The sequence below is a fragment of the Branchiostoma lanceolatum genome, chromosome 6 (assembly GCF_035083965.1).
Source record: "Branchiostoma lanceolatum isolate klBraLanc5 chromosome 6, klBraLanc5.hap2, whole genome shotgun sequence".
Taxonomy (NCBI): domain Eukaryota; kingdom Metazoa; phylum Chordata; class Leptocardii; order Amphioxiformes; family Branchiostomatidae; genus Branchiostoma; species Branchiostoma lanceolatum.
The window spans coordinates 12,150,231-12,169,186 of record NC_089727.1 but is presented as its reverse complement, the minus strand read 5'-3'; the positions used below and the strand labels follow the sequence as shown (position 1 = coordinate 12,169,186).

Sequence of the window (18,956 nt, the reverse complement as noted above, 5' to 3'; positions counted from 1 at the left end):
TGAGACATCCAGAAAATTGATACTTACAGACAAATTATTCTGTACAACCGGATTACTTCCGACCATTTCGAGCGATACCCTCTGCCCTTCTTTACCGTTAAAACATAACACAGTCAGAAATGTTCGGGCACGCGTACGGGTTTCCCTTTATGAACCCCTTTTATCATACTCAACATTTACTGCACTGCAAAAGCGACGGGAAAATAATTTACTAACCTCTTACAAACGTGTTGGGTCAATCAATCTTTTGCTGAGCCCTAAGAGTTCATATTGGGGTACAATCTGTCAAAGCAAGACCGTCTGTATCATCTCACTTCTCGGGATGTATCTCTAGTCGGCTTATTACACTCCGTTATCTATATGGACTGACCGACAATAATATCTATGCAGATTGATTGAAAACACGACTGATTGTGCGTTCACTGTAACTGTACCGTATAACCAGCCGCCGCCGTGCACCTGTGAAGCTCGTAGCTGTCTCCTTACACCAAAACTTTTGTCGCTAAAATAATGTTAGAAATTGGTCAAAAGCGGCAAATAATTTGCCAGAAGAGTAAGTCAACCATAGAATAACCCATTTCTGAGCAGGTAGAAAATTATTCACACCATTGGGCCAAGTTTTTCTCTCTCTTTTTTGTGTGCAAACCAGCTGTCTAGTGGGAGGTGCCGTGTAGCCCATGCAGTGGAAAGGGTCGCAATCCGTAGGACGGGACGTTAGGCTGTGGCCCACTGTCCATTGTAACGTTACTTGTCGAAAAGAACGATTTCCCCGTACAACGGGCCTGTGTATATACTGTGCATAGCGTCTGTCTTCCCTGTCACGGTCAGTGAAAGATCAGCTCAACTGTTCATTGAGTTCATTTGCGCTAAACTGGGTCGCTGGTGTGTTATGCCGAAGGGCAGGTACACCGGTTGACCAATATACCAGTAGTTACACTATATAATGCTCTTCGCTATCTCACACAATGTAGCGATACGGGGGTGTAGCAATACTGCCTAATATCAACCCACACGATGTAATCACTTAAAACAGCCCGGGAGTTTCATTAGATAGATTCTAGCGGAAGTATTCAATATATTGGTGTTATCTGGCATCAGAATACTGACATATCTGGGACGACCGGTGACGTAAGGTATTCCATACGGTCAGACGTATTGGTAGTGGTTAGGAGAAGGCCTATACTTCAGATGGAAGTACATCTATATTCTTCTGCAGCTGTTGATATTCTGCAAAGAACTCCCAAAGTTACAGCCGATATTTCCTCGAACGATCGATTAATCAATCTATAACTGTGCCGACACAGCTTTTAAATATGTAATTGTGAGATTTTTTAATTTTAAAATACAGTCTAAAAAGGAAAACATTCTAACATCTTGGAGTATGAGTATCATCATGTAAGCATAGGGAGTATACCGGAGGGGGTCAGATAAATGTATTTTGATGCATTATGTAACTTGTCAGAACACTGGTCGTTTTATATCAATAGCGCAGGGCTTGTCTTTCGGAAAGCCTTTTTCTCAGATGTTCTGGACCAAGTAGGGCTGTTTTGTTTCAACCGTTGTAAAGGGGATTTTAAGTCCTTTACACTGGTGTTATGTTACAAAGTTCAATAATCTATCCTCCCCTTAAGAGTTCGGATTAAGACCATCCCCATTAAGCCCCAGGCATGTCATCAAGTGGCTTCTTAAATGAATAATTGAATACATGGTTTCCATCAGAGACGATCTTTGTCCAACATGACCTAGATTATAGTTCGGTGATTAACACAGTTATTCGACGTGAATTCAATTATAAATTCAGCGATACTGCATGCCCAGGATTGCTAAAGTGGAGATTCCTTAGGTGAGACCGCTGAGCCTCTCTGACAGGTTTCTCACCGGTCTTTCAGTGATCTCCAAGGTCCTCTAACAATAATCTCAGTAACCGATGATTTTTTGGTCGCGTATTGTTTGCCTAACGGTTTCCGTCCTGTGAAAATGGCGCCTAAAAGTAGTTGGATCGCAAACGCGACTGTAGCAATGACATCACGCATTTCATGGCATGTACAGTTCTAAATAGTCGTTGCAATTGTCGGATGGCGACAGGTATATGAAGAGCTTTCACCTTATCGTAAATGGATATAAAAAGGAGGCTCTTGTATAGATGGCGCTAACTACTATTGAGATCACCCTTTATAAGGAACCAACCTTGGACAGCATATAATTGGATCATCATAGTTACGACTCCATTTTTGGACATGCAAATCCTATTTGTGACATAATTGTATTACTTCTGTGTCATGACAACATTTGGCGTTACATGCCGTGCTATAGGTTAGATCACTCATAAACAGACTGAATTGTAACGTTACCTGCAAAGTTGGAGAGAAACGTCAAACAGCAGTTACACTGATAAAGACACGCAATACCATAGACTTACTTTTAACTTGATTTAGAGTGAGTCAGAGATGCAAAGAGTGATGCCTTCCAGGATTGAAACCAGAGTCAGACCTGTTTCTCGAGTAATTCGATTAAAAGACACGAAGTCATGGAGTGAACCAATACTAACCACATTCCTTCCGTTCGTAAAATACTCCCAGGAAGTTGTAAGGACACGAAGGTCAATTCTGGTCTGGTCCAGATATGAAGTGATATGTAAATGAAGTAGAGGTAAAAAGATAAGAGAAGGACTTTGTGGTTTTCCCTTCCGTCCTAAGTGTTTTTTGAGTCCTCAGCCATGATGGATTACACTAGACGTTTATGAATAAGTAGATTGTGAATCAAATTTTGATTCAAAGTTCCTGAGCGTTGATTACGCAAAATAAGGTACGCTTTATTTGCTGATTTGTAGTGCTGATTAGAGACAAGCTAAGTTTATACTGTGGTGCTCAAGAAACAAGTCATCATCATCTTCATCATCAGTCGACGTGCTTTCGCTACGACGGGGTTATACAGCCCTTTTTACGGGGTGATATACCCTTTCGTTGGCTGTCATACAAGACGGGGATGCGACAGTTCTCCCGTCCGGGTGAATGGTGTATATCACCGTATGGTTGATACGAGACGGAGGTTCGCCAGGCCTCCATCCGGGTGATTTGTAGTGAATCACCAACTCCAGACAGAAGAAACAAGTAAAAGTTTGTAATCAGAGTCAATTCCAAGTCACCGCGCGGGTGTTTGTTGCCTTTTGTTCTAACATTTTTGAAACCTTTGTTAACGTTGGTTAACATAAATTCGCGGGGTACTTAAATTCGCCACTTTTAGAAACGGTGTATTTTAGGGATATGTGCTAGATGCAAAATCAGTTATAACACCAGCAATGCAAACCGGATAGACTAACGTATTCAGAACACTGGCTGAAAAGCTTCGATAACCATACATTAGAAGTTGGCGACGTCAAAAACTCGCCGTCCCTTATTGACAGAGTCTAGGGGCTTCGTGGGAGAATCACACTACACGGTTGTTCGCTGGTTTATAAGACAAATGTCACATCCGCTTCCTGCTAAACACAACTATTTACAAGACAACTTATTACAATCTCTTTTGCTAACCTGCAACTAGATTCTAAGTGTGATCATAAACCAAAACTTCTCTTTGTTGCTACAACCTACGGCACGGTTATTTTCCCGCCGCCATATCATTACCCAAAATCCTGTTGTCAAGCAGACGACAAAAGTTTGTGAGGAACACTTTTTCGTCTAAATGTTGCGTGTGATAGTGGACTGAGGACGATATTTTCCTCAAAGTTTGCTCCTAACACAACAAGGAACACATGGACATAGTAGTATTACCATTGCTACGGCATCCAGCTAACTTACCATGAATAATGTACACGTTGCCATGACGGTGGATGTCGACTTTGAGTGACGTTTTACCGACTCAACAAACGGGATGTTACCGAAGGCCTGGTGTGTGTGGTACGACCGTTTTGTCGTGTATTTATTGGCGACGCCTCAGGGGCGAGCCAAATTTTTACTATATTGTGTGCAGATTGCAAGAATTCTAGGAATTGTACAGGAATGTGAAAGTCCATGGGACGATAACTCAAGAATGCCTGGGTGTATTGTCTTCATATTTTGTAGGTGGGTAGGTCTGTGGGAGACCTTGTAATGATTGGATTTTGGGCCCCCTAGCAACTTTCTATGGTACTGCAGGGGAACTTTCACTTTTCAAATCTCGTCTTCTGAACATGCTATAGTCATGATTTTTAAGTGGTGGATAGCTCTTTGTTAGGAAAGTATGTCCTGTAGATTTGGACCCCCTAACGGCTTTTTTTGGAACTGCAGGAGCTGATTTTGACTCAAACTTTGAAAGAGAATAACGCAAGAAGGGGATGACGGATCATCATAATTTTTGGTGTGTAGATAGCTTAAGTGATGATTTACATAATCATATGCCAATTATGGAAATCAATATCTGATTTGCATAATTAATGAGGGCAGTTAATAAATCAGCTGCATTCTATTATAGGACTTTCAAACACATGACATATGTAACTGAGAAAGAGATATATATCGATAGATCTCAATTATGCAAATTGGTACTTAATTTGCATAATCAATGACAAAATACTATAAATCCATAGTGGTAAATGATGGGGATTTCATTTTTGCACCATTTGGAAGTTAAGTAAATGTGGCCACTATTAGACACAAATCTTGCATAGAGGGCCTCATTTACATAATTTATGAGGAAATGGTACGATATCTTTTTTTGTGAAAACAAGATTTTCATACATTGGACAGCTTGTGTTATTTTGGCAGAGGAGTTGATCAACTGATATGATTTATGCGAGGTCCTTCTTTGCATGTTGGCTAAAAACGATGTTAACAGAGACCACCGTCGCCATGGCAACATCTTTTTATGTTGCCAATCTTGTTTTTCTTTTGTCACGTTTATACTACCTTGGCACTCTCTTCAAGTCAAGATGGGCACAACAGCTGCTGTATAAAAGCTAATTAGCGGCATATATTAATGACGAATCTTCTCTCCCGGAATAATGTTCGCACCTGTCCAAGAGCACTGTCATTCTGCGTGCGGCGGACGGTAGTTTCAAGTTTAAATATTATGGTGTCAGCACGACTAGAGAAAAAATCTAACATATATAGCATTAGTGCAAAGGTAATACATGATACTGACAGAATGACAGAAAAAATGATGGTTTATTGTTCTGCCAGATTAATTTCAATCAACCATTATAGGGAAAATGGCGATTTTATGTTAACCAACGTTACAACCTAACTGAGATGAGTTAATGTTAAGAACAATTTCGAACCTTTGTTTGACTTTCGAAATATACATTTGTCGATAAGAGGAAGGCCTACAAACAGCGGTCAGCTTTTCCTTTAACCTACTCCCAAAGATATTTTTTGAATGTTTTATATTGTAACACTTGTCTAACTACCCAATACTTACTATAACGTTATACGTGAAGACTTGAAACCATTATTCCTGGCTTCTTCGTGCACAATGTGAGCACCGCTGGTTTTAACGGGTCGATAGTGTCAACCATGAACATGGAGGAACGTTCGCGTGAGGTTTTGTTGTACTTTTGACAAATATAAACGGATAGGACAAGAAACGTCACGGCAAAAACGGGGTCAGTCGTATTGATTTCCGAAAGGCTCGATTCTGCGATGGAGTTTTTATTGCTTTTAGTTTCCCATGTGCTACAGAGGAGCTTGAATAATTTATACATCAACGACTGCTTTAGCCATGCGCGTAATGTGATGTTATGAGCATTGGAAAGGAACTGTTTGACAAGAGATACATGTCACGTGCAAGCTTCAAGCAGATGTTAGGAATGAACTGCAAGGAACCGTTAGACAACAGATACATGACCATACATGTCATGTGTAGGCTACAAGCAGATGTTTAGCCTGAATTCAATCAAGCCTCCTGTGACCGCTCGCCGCCCTGTAACCGCCTCACAACGCGGGGAGGGGAGAGAAACCCCCGGACAACTGGAGTTTGCGTTATACAGACTAGCAGATGTTAGGAAGGAGAATAAACGTCAAGGGACCATTAAACAGGAAAAACATATCACTTGTAAACTCCAAGCAGATGTTAGGATTGAAAATCCTAACGGTTCTGGCTGACCCTATTTACACTTCAGAAGCTGAATAGAAAAAGAATTGGCCAAACAAAATTAATAATTTGTGAGATGAACCTCTTGATCGGCAAGCTCCTCTGGAATAGTACATTTTCTTTTTGGCCAATTTCAAATATTTCTTCAACCAGTTATTATTAGAAAAATACTTGGACTTACCGTACAAAAGTATAATTTTGCTATCGTGTTCTACAACCAAACAGTCCGTGCAGTGGGCCAGTACTCCAACTACTACACAGCACACGACTGACGGATATCCCGGAATAGTACAGTTGGCGTTAATATGCCCTTATGGAAGCCGGCCAGGTGGCCTATAGCTTTATGTTATCAAATCTCGTCTGCGAACTGAATCTCTGGAGGCCTGTTTTGAAGGCTTCTCTTTATGGAGTCGTTGGAACCTCGCCAAGTGAAACAGACATAACAGGCGTTAAATCGGAAGGGAATGTGTTAGACCACTATTCTCTAAGCAGAGGTTTCGATCGGGGCGCTAGTAGTGGTCGTAATTTGTAACGCTGCCTTCCCTCCAGGCTGCTTGGAGAATTGATATTAGACCACACCTATACTATCTTTTGGTTTTGGGTTCTGACCAAAAAAAACTGGCAGATCAACATAAGAACATGGTCTGTACACATGGCCTTATGGAATGAAAATATCCAGATAAAATTTTCCTCTGTTTTCATTTTGTCCTCAAGCAATATCTATAGTTCTTCTCTACCATTTTCACAGTAGAATAGTCATACTTATCCATTTGTTACTTGCTGTTTGATGTCCCGGAAAACGTAACTGGTGCTGATAGCAACAAAGCTCTTACAAATCGTTCGATGCTGTCTTGACCCAGAATTTGCTAACTAATGATACACGGACATGCGCACGACGATCCGTGACGGGGAACGGCTCACAGCTGCCACAGTTCATTCGCCGTAGTTCCTGTATCCATAGCTATCTTCAAACTGATCTCATGTGTCAATGATACATTCCAACAATAGGAGAAAAAATGCGCACGTCTCTCTTTAGTGTTTCACTTTTTTCTGTCTACCTCCCCCGAAAGAAACAAGAAGTGGAAGGTCTCATACCTCTGTGAAATATTTACAGTTTTGTGGATTTCTAGTTTTATTCATAATTGTGAATTTCTCGCTAATTCTGTCTATGTATTTTCTACCTTCATCCGGGACATTGGACTCGTAATAAGCATACGGCACCATAACAATCTTGAACCCGGGCCAAACCCGCGTTCCCATCCCGCAAATCTCCAGTTACACCATTTTCCGCCTCGCATCCTGCCACTCTGCAACACGCCAGGACAAATAAACACAGGAACCGAAACCAATACCGCCGTCTTCACAGAGGTAAAACGAAACGCGGACCACGAGAGAGACGTAGCTAGATATGCAGAAAAGGCCACAAAAGACCCACAAAACAATCCTGGTCAATACATCTGCCTGGAGAGCAGATTGTTCTACTGGTAGGGCAAATTCGTCTCTTAGAGATAAGGCACCTTGAAGCGTCTTTTCTCCACAGAGTTCTATTCATTTTCGTGACTGTATGGGGGCAAAGGAATGTCAGGCAGATGAACGGGATTGGAGCACCCAAAGGCACAAAAGCAGCCATAAGAACTGAGCTGGCATCGCTTATTCCAAGTTAATTACTAATTTATGTAAAAGATATGAGGATAAGTTCTATTGGCATTCCAAAGAATCCGACAATTGTGTTCGAAAAAGGGATTGGAGTACCTAAAGACATAAAGGCAGCCAAAAGAACTGAGCTTGCAACACTTATTCCAAGTTAATTACAAATTTATGGAAAAGATATGAGGATAAGTTCTATTGGCATTCCAAAGAATTCGACAATTGTGCGTTATGATGCTGGTAAGCCACATTTGTACCAGTCAGCATTTTACATCTCTCCTGATGAGTGTGCATGCACGTGACTTGATTATTCGGAAGATCTATATTTGGCATTCCAAACAATTTGACAATTGTGCATTGTAATATGGGCAAATTACTTTTGTATCAGTCAGCATGTTATATCTCTCCTGATGAGTGTGGCTTGATTATTCCCAAGATCTTTTTGCATTCCAAACAATTTGACAATTGTGCATCGTAATACCGGCAAATCACTTTTGTATCAGTCAGCATTTTATATCTTCTCCTGATGGGTGTGAGTTGATCATATCGTCATACATTTTTAATTGTAAACCAGCCCAGATGGGACTGTTGACTCCACCGTTCGAAACCAGCACCTACATGTATATAATGTGCCAGTGTTAGATGATCCATCATATTTCATTTCACGTTTGTTAAAAGCCGCCTGAGGATATGAATGATTTATGATAGTTTGGCGGCAAACATGACAGTAAATGTGTTCTTTAATTGAGACACTGAAATCCAGATAAGGGTCGCAATATCACGTGTTACTATAAGCAGTTTTTCCACAAATTTTGGATATCATTTGTTGCCAAACAAATCCTTAATGTGACGAAATAGTTGGACTCTTACCCCTCAGTGTATGTGATATGCGTACAGGCAATGAGAGCGTTGTAAAGACATTGACCTAACACACCGTTTAGAAGACACAACGGACAACACGCGTCCAGAGTATTTGACAACGGCACTAAGCTGAGAGGTAGTCAAGAGTTTTAAAGCTTCGAACGGTTATGTGAGGTTTTTGTAACCGTTGTAACCTTTTGTAACTGTAGACATGATGGTGGCGAGTGCTCCATAGAATGCGGGTAAGATGTGGGAGGTTTTTAGAAAATATCGCATTCTTTATACCAGCATGGAGACAAGGAACTAAGAAGGGATATGGGTGTTTCACACTTAAAAGCACCATTGTGGCCGGACATATTAATGCAGCTCTCGTGTGTTCATCACCAGAAAACAGACCACAGTAATTCAATTGTCCCACAGCAAGAAAATCGATCGGCCGACGTGTCTGCGAGCTCTAGATGATACAGTATTTTCGACAGGAATACGCCTTGTGTTCTCTCGACGGTGATTATCTCCATGAAAAATGGAGATATTGTTCTTGGCGTGTTTGTGTGTGAGTGTGTGTGTGTGTGTGTGTGTTTGTGTTTGTGTTTCCGGACTCTTGTAGTCAGCATAACTCAAGAACCTCTTGATGGATTACAATGATATTTGGTATGTGGGCGGGTGTTGTGAAGCCAAAGGTCAGGGTCGTTTTTGGGCCCCCTGGTATGTGACCTTGGTACTGCAGCAGAACTTCAATTTTTGTATCTTTTGACCTGGACGTGCTGTGGTCTTGATTTTTGGGTGGGAGATAGCTTGTGATGTAATTAAGAAGTGGTGTAGGTTTGGGCCCCCTAGCAGCTTGCTCTGGAACTGCAGGGGCGTTATTGTGAAAATCTTCTAAGGAGAATAACTGAACAAAGGAACAACGGATTTCCATGATATTTAGTATGCAGGTAGCTTGGACAGAGATATACACAATGAAGTGCAAATTATGCTAATTGGGACTTAATTTGCATAGATAATGAGGGAAATCTATATTTGCTGTGTTTTCCATTATAAGACTCAAATACATGTAACATATGTACTTTATGGAAAGTGGAGCATCAACAAATACCAATTATGCAAATAAATTCCTGATTTGCATAATTAATGCAAAAACACCGAAATTCATCAAATTTGAAAATTATAGGACTGTCAATATTGCAACATGTTTAAGTAAGATAAAGGTGTTTATGATAAAGCATATATTATGTAAATGTGTAAGTCATTTGCATAAATAGACTTGTTCATGGAGATATGAGGTCGCGGAACTCTTGTTTTTACATGTGGCGACCTTCAGGGTAAATACGGCCGAAACTGTGATACATTAGTAGCACGTATCCGGTCTAACATGTCACAGAACGAAACGGTAGAGAAATTTCACGAATGTGTTGTGCACGTCATATGGGATCTTGGCTTTGTCTTATCATTCATGGTTGCCTAGGTGATGAAAGTATCTTGAATATGAACCACCTGGCCGAATACTTTGGTTACCTTGGTGATAGAAATATATTGTATATGTCTTAAGACTAGGTACTAATCCACCTGGACGAACACGTTTAATGACCACTAAAAAGATTTCCTTAAGCCGAAAATAACGCCCGTCATTTTACGTCAACACCTATAGACCAGATGTTGTATATTCCAGATGTTGTTTTCATTTTGGTTATAGGTGAAGGAAATCCCAAAATTGTGTGAAAGAAATGAAGATGTCGGTTTCACGAAACGCATCAACTCGTAGATTACTAGTTGATTGATCTGCTAAGAGCTGGTTCTTTGTTGGACACTCATAATTGAATAAGCGAGCTCCGCACCACAGCGTTACCTGGTCAAAGGCATTTACACCGTGGATAAACTCAACCACGAGGATCAATCTCCAAGCAGATATATGGCTACGACTTTTTCTCTCAGGTGTTTGGAACGTCTCTCAAATGAAGCACCTTTTCTCTATGTATGACAGAGCAGAGCAAAACCTGCACGACTAGAGACGCCAAAACGCTCGTGCAAAACAATTAAGCCGAGCCCATACATCTGCTTGAAGATCACGTCCTCTGTCCTTGTTTCGCTGAACGAATGCCAAATATAACTCCAGCCTGTTGTTCATTAAGCCTCCTACTACCTTCTAGAACCCTTGAAATGATCTCCGACTGAAGAAAATTCCTGTTTTTTTGTGAGACCTGGCTAAAGCTACACTATAAAGATCTTTGTATTTGTGAGACCATTTAAGGATCATGTTTTCTGACCTTGTTTCTCTCACACCATACCATATCTTACAAGTGGCTGCGTGACGTCTTTTTAAGCCTCCTAATAGCTTCAAAACCTCTCTTGAAGTGATCTTCGACTGTAGTTAACTCCTGTTTTTTGAGATTTCATTATGCGTGCTGGTCTCGACCTTGTTTCGCTTCCTATATGTTATAAACAACTTTATAACGGACTATCTCCAAGAAAAGTACGTATTGTTCCTAAGCCTTCTGCTAGCTTTTAAAATCCTTGAAGTGATCATGATTCAGCAAATTTCTGTCAGTTGTGAGACAAACAACAAGGATCATATTTTCTGACCATATATTTTGTATGTCACGAGTAATCTTCTTTGCTACTGTAGCCATCTGCTGCCTTGTAGAGCCCTTTAAATGATCTTGCTGTAAATTCCTGTTATTTGCGAGTCCTGACAAGTAAGTGCCGGTCACCATCGCACCTCGCAATAAGCGGATTTTCTCAACTTTCCGGCGAACAAACGGGTTTCACTGGAGCAATCTATACGGGCCTCCGGGCGTGCGAGAGGAGATTATGGGGAATCATAGCCGGCTTAGTCCGCCCGAGAACACACTCGGGGCCCATCCCTCAGAACACGGCCTGCGTCTCACAACAATAGGCACGTGATGATCACAACGAAGTGGAAAGCCATAACCGTAAATTGTGCATGGCAGGTCGAGGTGTAATTTGATGGCGGACTAGGTCATGTCGAGTTAGTGTGACCTTTGAAATCAGATATGTTGACGCCATGTTGGAAACTTGTAACATCACTGTGTCCGTACTTCATCAAGGCACGAATGGACAGATTTTAAGACCTTTATATAATGTGAAGGCTAACACCATAGTATGATATGTACCACTATTGTTTCAGTAACAAACACCATAAGAACTTAGGTTTGCTTAAGAAATGTAGATTGTTACTTCTTATTAAAGCCGTATTCCTTCTTGTAACTTCGTTGAACTGTGTGGGCAAGTTATAGACGGTATCGTGAAGGTTTGCACCATGGACAACTATCATTTTTGTTTGTCCGATTAGGGAAAAAGTGCGATGACACCGTTGGTTTGACGATAGAAGACAGACAGAGAGGTGGCTTGTTAACCTTAACTGAGCCGTTGACTGATGCAGCAATGCGGTGGATGCATGTATAGATGCTCCCGGCAGTTTGGCCTTTTAAAAGATCTTCGCAATACCAAACTATCAGTGGGCGAAGAAGATCCTTTATCCGGTACTGACGTGATGACCTTTCGTCGGGGCAGTTCTGTTTTACATGGAAATTCCCCATTCAGAAACTCAGTAATGAACAGAATTACCCCCATAAACAACCTCTTACAGTTAAGTGAAAAGTTCAATGACCCCTAATGTGTTTCTTTCAAACCGTCCTCCGTGAACAGTTTCATCAGGTTGGTAAATCACTGGATATAAAGGTTCTTTGTGCACAACCAATCCAATTACCTGTCAACCTTTCGGTTACCCTTCCAGTGCTCAGGGCAATACTGACTAGTTCTAGTGAAAGGCAACCGATATGTTGGCAGGTAATTGGTATTGGTTGTGTATAAAGAACCTTAATAGCTAGCTATCAGATAACTGTGTTTTTTTCTTCGTAAACAATCTCTCAACATATACCATATCGTGCCCAACATTATGATATATAAGAGACAGTAAAAGTAGTACTTATCATCATCGTACTTGGGATGTTACATATTGATACCAATAGCATATATTCCCAATTTAGACGTTGAAGAAAGTGGTAGAAAGTCGTGCGAATGTTACTGTTTCTGGCCGGCCTATCATTGCTCATTTCATTTCGTTTGGTCTTTGTTTGTCCCCTGCCCTGTCTTATCTGTATACCCTCTCATTCACATACTCACTCACATGTAACTATGCCCTACATCGATACATTGGTTATTTATAAACAAACTATAGTTGAAGTGAAAAGGACTAATGTTGCTTCAAAGTTGGCAGGATGCCAATATGTTTTGTCCAATATATATAGCACTAGCACAATTCATCACTTCATCAGAGTGCTAATCCTAAAAGGAAAGCGTTCGTGCTCCGTTATTAGGTAATTTCCTAGCAACATATTGTTCAACCACCATCATCCATTCTGACGCACTAATGACGCAATGAAATGAAGGACAGCCGTTCACCTGAAAGAAGAATATGAGATGTTAGATGGTACTCACGTGGATGTACCATGATATATCATAATAGTCTAGCGAAAAAGCGATCTGAAAAGCCGCACTGATAATGTTACTTTGGTAAAGCACAGTGCATCACTGAGAGAACGTTCGAGATTGTGCTCATCCATGTACATGTATGTACACTTAAGAAATCCACGACTTTATGTGTTACAATAAGAAGCTTACCTTGTGTGTATTGTCGTATTTTAACAAGTATTTTTTAATTGTTGCGGATGTAATGAAGTAGTCGTTTTTAAATGAAATGAAATGTAATGTGTCTCGGCAATTCAGCTTAATAGCTGCTAAGAGATCATTGAAGAACAAACCAGTCTTATGTAAGCATGGAGACTTGTAAGCGATTATCGGCTGGGCTATTTACTCGTCTTTGTTCGTCCTGTCGTGGCCGTCGGCGTTCCAAACCCCTACTTGCATGCTGTGAGGAGGGCGTGTAGTCATTTCATGTGGACATCAAGTAAGCAGAGCCACAGCACGGGTACATTGAAGAACCCATCGCACCTATCGTTAACAGTGGGGATGCACCAAGGTGTGCGGAGGCCAAAAGTAATCAGTTCCAAACACACTCATAGCATTTCACAAGTTGGGAAGCCTTGCCAAAAAGAAAATAACAGAAATATTACTCGTCAGCTGGGAGACACAGTCTGCATATAAAAGCAAAATTGTCTCCCATGTATGAATGGTTTAATGAATCTGAGATGATTTCTGGTGACCTTACTTCTTCTCAATGTCACAACTGCCGTTAGCGGTCCACACAATATCGCTTAATGGCGAAATCATTTCATCTTCCCATTATGGTGGTTGAATTTCTCGTTAGCCTGCTAATGCGTTTTATCACAAAAACAATCAGTGGCACTTCAGCCTTTGCGTAACCCCCATACAGGGACACTGTTCTAAATTTAGACCGGGATGCTGTAGGCAATGGAGTCAACCCCCTAGTCTACCCCCTGTACAGTTTGTGGCCGCTCGCTTCAAAGCCGAGAGACTCAGACTCGTTCCAAAAAAAATAGAGATACCAATAGTACCCAAGGATTCTCTGTCACCATGGAAATCAGACAAAGCACCCTCCGACACCATGGTAACTGACAGTTCTAAGTCTTCTTAACTGGAGAAGTTGTCATCGATTTTATTCTTTTTTCATCAAGAGCCTGAACAGTGTGAGAGCTGCTAGAAGCCAGGCTAGGATTGCTGCCTTAGTCATCGTCAGACCGACAGGTTCGTCGACCGCGCGATCGTAGCGAGAGATGCCGACGGTTCACCGGTGGGCCATAGACGGCTTGTTCTCGTAAAATAACGGTATTCAATAAGCCGGCATCACGCCTGCTGCTATCTCTGTCGCTGCTATTGCAGCGCACGTCACGTGTGGAGGTAGTAATTTGACGGATGGGCGTCCACGTGAGGTTTTACTGCGGGTCCTGCTGATGTGACACCCATGGAGACGCCAAGATGCAGGATCCCCTTAAAAGGGAAAGCGTGCCCTTAATGGAGGCGTAGACATTGACACATATCTACGGGCCACTTCAGTTCAATTTGGGGGATAAAACACACCGATAGTGATCGGTTCAATACCGACGGCGCCGAAGGCTGCCGATGCGGGGAGTTTGTTTCGAAAGAAAGATAATTGCTGACAAATGTCGGAGTCACTCCACTTTAACTTCCTCACTTCCTGCTTAAACTTCATTTTCTGGGAACCATCCACTAGAATGCCATCGTGAACAATGTGACCTAGATTTCCTAAGTGCAATTCTATGAGATTTATAAGTCCCTTTCAAACACCAATCCCTACCGCCATGCAGACGTATACTTCATTGTCAGAATCCGACTCTCGAGAAATATCGATGCGTTCTTACCCGCCCGCGGTAATGGCTTAATGAATGACCCAGGCTTCCGCTACGACATCGCGCACGTGGCCATGGCTCTCTGTGATTTTACTACCCTAGTAAAGATGAAAGCTCTCAGACAGTTAAGAGCAATGTAAACTACTTATGAGATTATTGCAGCCCATGTGAGTGCATTATCTTACTATCAGAATCGGTGATCTTGAACTTGCAGACTTGAGACGAGTCCAAGGTCAACTGATTCCATCTCTTGACCTTGACGACACTGCTAGCAAGTTGGACAAGTTTTTATTCACGTGGTTGCAACTAAAAGTGAATATTTGTTATTTGTTCGTTCGTTCATCCAGACCATTGTAGTGCCTATAGCTAGTAGCACACAGGGCAGCAAGGTTCCTTGCTGTTTCAGCAGCAGGGTGTATTTTTACAGGGAGGGTTGCTAGCCCTTCCTCTTTAACGAGCTCGAGGCACCTCCTCGAACACGGGATCCCCATTTTACGTCCCGTTCGAAAGACGGGTGCAGCCCCAACCGAGACGTCTTTACCCAGGATTAAACCAGAGTCTCCCAGTTAGCAACTAACGTTAATCGGAACCAGGCGCTCAACTGTGACGCAACCACCAGTTGAGCTTTAGGACTAGGGACATCCCTGAATTAGATGGTTTTGTTGAAGTATGTTTATTTCACAAATCATTTGTGGAGATATTTGACTTCAACGCTAGTGGTATTTTCCAAATTGCCTGTGTCTTCAAAAGTCTAACGAGATCCGTGTTTCCCCTCCACCAGGTGCGCTGTACGACGGAGAGAGCCCCACGGACCGCACGGCTGTTCGCCTAGCGGTGGAGTTCGTGAACAACAGGACCGACATCTTACCTGCGACCAGGATCAGGATCGTGGAGGGAACCGTGGTGATGCTGGCTAACCTGGACAGCGTGCTCACTGGTAAGGCTGGAGAAAACACTAATTAACCTCATTTTGACAGCCAACGCCCTTACTCTCTTACTCCTTCCTCCTCCTCTTAGTTAAAAGGCCGGAACACCGGCTGCAAAAACACCGTAGGACAACAGGTCAATATTACTTGTGTTAACGGGACCGTAAGCATGTCGAAATGCCAACTAGGTATCTCGAGGCAGAAACTGCCATTTCTTCTATTGTCCCGTTCTCCTGACACCAGGCCCTTCCGATTCTTCTTCTACTTTATCCTATTGGTTGAAGGGCCGGTAACCAAAACCGGGCCAGCCAGTCGGCCAGAAAACGTTTTAATCTTCCGTTCTATATCTGGATAGCAATCATCTATTACAAATCGTTTCCTACTGGGGTATTGGGGCCTCATCTACAATAGCCTCATCTCCACAGCCAAATTGGAGAATTATCTGGGTGTGACGAATCGCTTTTGGAGGACTCATCACTCATGATTGTTCTCTAATCTACCAAAATGTAATAAAGGAAAGCTCGGTAGATCCATACTACATGTGGCATTCTGAAGAATAGCACCATATTTTGGAACTCTAACCTACATCTGGTAATTGATCACCAATCACCACAAAATCATGGCATTAGCAGCATCCCGTTTGATGGCTGGAGACTAGATGCCTTTTTTCTCATTAACTTGATTGGTCATCTAATCATGGAATAAAAGGACTTTGCTGATGAGATAACATATAAACAAAATACATATTCACACACATACACACACACACACACACACACACACACACCCTCGCACACACGTGCTAACAACCTTCACCCTTCCTCTATCAAAAAGTAGCAGCTCTATCATTTCATTACTCCACAAATGTGCCCTAAGAATACAAACTCACAGATAAAACGTAACACATAATCCCATTGTAATCAACATCATCAACACCCGACCGCTGTCCATGACCGCTGCCGTTATCTGCATGTGGGAATGCACGAGGTGTGATGAAAGTCCTCCTGCAACAGTTCGGAGTGACGCACGTGAATACTGCAGCCAAATACACTTATCTAGATGTATGTCCTCTGCCTCATGTGAACAACGTAGATTGAACTCCTAGCGGAGGTAGTAAGGATGTTTCTTGATCAGATAAGTTTGAGTAAGGCGCAATTTGGAGCTTATATACTGTATGTAACGTTATAACGTTATGTTCCCGCACTTGCATGGTCATCGTAATGGATTCACACTTAGTACAAAACTTGTCTGGCTTGTTCTTTTGCATGTCACGAACAAGTATGCCCATGGTAGTACCGAAAGCAAGCTATGCACTGAGATTTACATGAAAGTTGGAAGTTGCAAAATGAGAGAAACTGAAGCTTGGAGAGGCGTTTTGTGTGTTGAACCTTAGGACCACCCTCTTGAATGCTAAGGTGTTCTGTTCCACAGTCTGCCATCAAGCTGAAAAGGGTGTGGCCACCTTCATCGGGCCCGGAAGTTCCTCCTCGGTCAAGACCACGCAGCTAGTCTCGGCGGGTCTCGCGATACCTCAGATCGCGCCCATCGCCACCGACCCGATGTTGGACAACCCCGAGAAGTACCGGTACCTACTGCGCATGTCCGCGCCCGACACCGTGCAGAGCCGCGCGCTGGTGGACCTGGTTAACGAGTTCGGCTGGCAGCAGATGAGCATCCTCGTCTCACGGGACGACTATGGTATGGTCCGAACAAGTTCACTTTAAAGAAAGTAATGAAAACTATCATGAAAGCAGCTTTTAAACTATCATGACTGCACCGAATCAATTTTCCTTCTAATTTCTCCGCGTTTACAGGCGAGCAAACTACTCTACTCTTAACATCACAGAACTCACACATTATAGAAAAAACTGGGAACCTTCGTCTTCAACTGCGTAAGAAAAATAAGTCAAACCCACTAAGTTTGCGTTTAGACCAGACGACACATGATGTACTGTTCTACATTATTTTTCACGTTACTTGCAATTAGCCGGGAACGAACCTGCAGTAAAATTACAATTATTATCATTACTATTCAAGATGTAGTAACTACTGAATGTTCTGAACTTCACATTCAAAGTCAGGAGTCCTTTCAACCGAACGTCCCTAGTGATAAACACATGCACCGTTCAGGCTAACATTATCCAAATCATTATCAAGTATCAAACAGCTTACAAAGCAGCCGCTCTCAATGGCTTGAAGTTACATGTAACGTTACCTACCAAATGGTAATTGGCTGTACCCTGTTATTTCTTAGTGGCAAATATGTGAGAATGCAGCAAAGACTGGTGGGCCATAGAAGCATGAACTATCCATAATTTCCGTTAAACACGGCGATCGTTTCATTTTCATAAACAAGCAAGGTGAACGTGTTTGAAGTCATTTTGAAATCCTCCAACTTCCACCTCTCCAGGCACGCACGGGTTGATGGAATTCAAGACGCTGGCCAGTCAGCGGGGCTGGCTCATCCGCACCGTCCAACAGTTCCAGCCCAAGGAGAACCCTGCACAGATAGACGTGCTGCTGCAGCTCAAGGCTATCAAGACGGCAGGTAGGGTGGGGAGAGTGGGCGTATGGGCGAGTAAGTGAGTGAGTCAGTCAGTCATTGAATCAGTGAGTGAGTGAGTGAGTGACTGAGTGAGTGACTGAGTGAGTGAGTGAGTGAGTGAGTGAGTGATTCAGTGAGTGGGTGACTGAGTGAGTGAGTGAGTGAGCGAATCATATCAGAGTGAGGGATTGAGTGAGTGAGTGAGTGAGTGAGTGCATCAGTGAGTCAGTGAGTCATTGAGTCAGTAATCAGTAAGTGAATAAGCGAGTGAGAGAGTCAGTGAGTGCCTGTATGTCTCTGATTGCAGCACTTCACGGACTTTGTTTCGCTACAAGATTCAGGGCTACATTCCTTTCTTTTTAAAGAATTATTCAGCCTTCTGAATTTGACCGATATTGTCTCAGTGTATAACACAAGTAAGGCAGACAGTGACGAACTCGTCTAAAACATCTCCGCCTGAAACAGAACGCAGCCATTACGGTCAGACTTTGCACAACAGTCGCTATCTCCATCTGATAAACGTTGCGAACGACACAAATAGTTTCAGGGATTCGGTCCTTATCAATTAGTGTCAAACTTGAAACCAAAGCACAGGGATTTCCT

At 42.3% G+C, this 18,956-nt stretch overlaps 1 protein-coding gene across 2 annotated transcripts in view; it reads left to right on the top strand.

Annotated features, from left to right (window-relative positions):
• The window catches only part of LOC136436647 (glutamate receptor ionotropic, kainate 2-like), a 38,637-nt gene that overhangs the window by 2,917 nt on the left and 16,764 nt on the right, over window positions 1-18,956 (top strand). For both annotated transcript variants that reach the window (XM_066430808.1, XM_066430806.1), the window contains exons 2-4: window positions 15,664-15,819; window positions 17,240-17,506; window positions 18,219-18,356. In XM_066430808.1, the coding sequence (XP_066286905.1) occupies window positions 15,664-15,819; window positions 17,240-17,506; window positions 18,219-18,356 (561 nt within the window). The remainder of the gene's footprint in view (window positions 1-15,663; window positions 15,820-17,239; window positions 17,507-18,218; window positions 18,357-18,956) is intronic.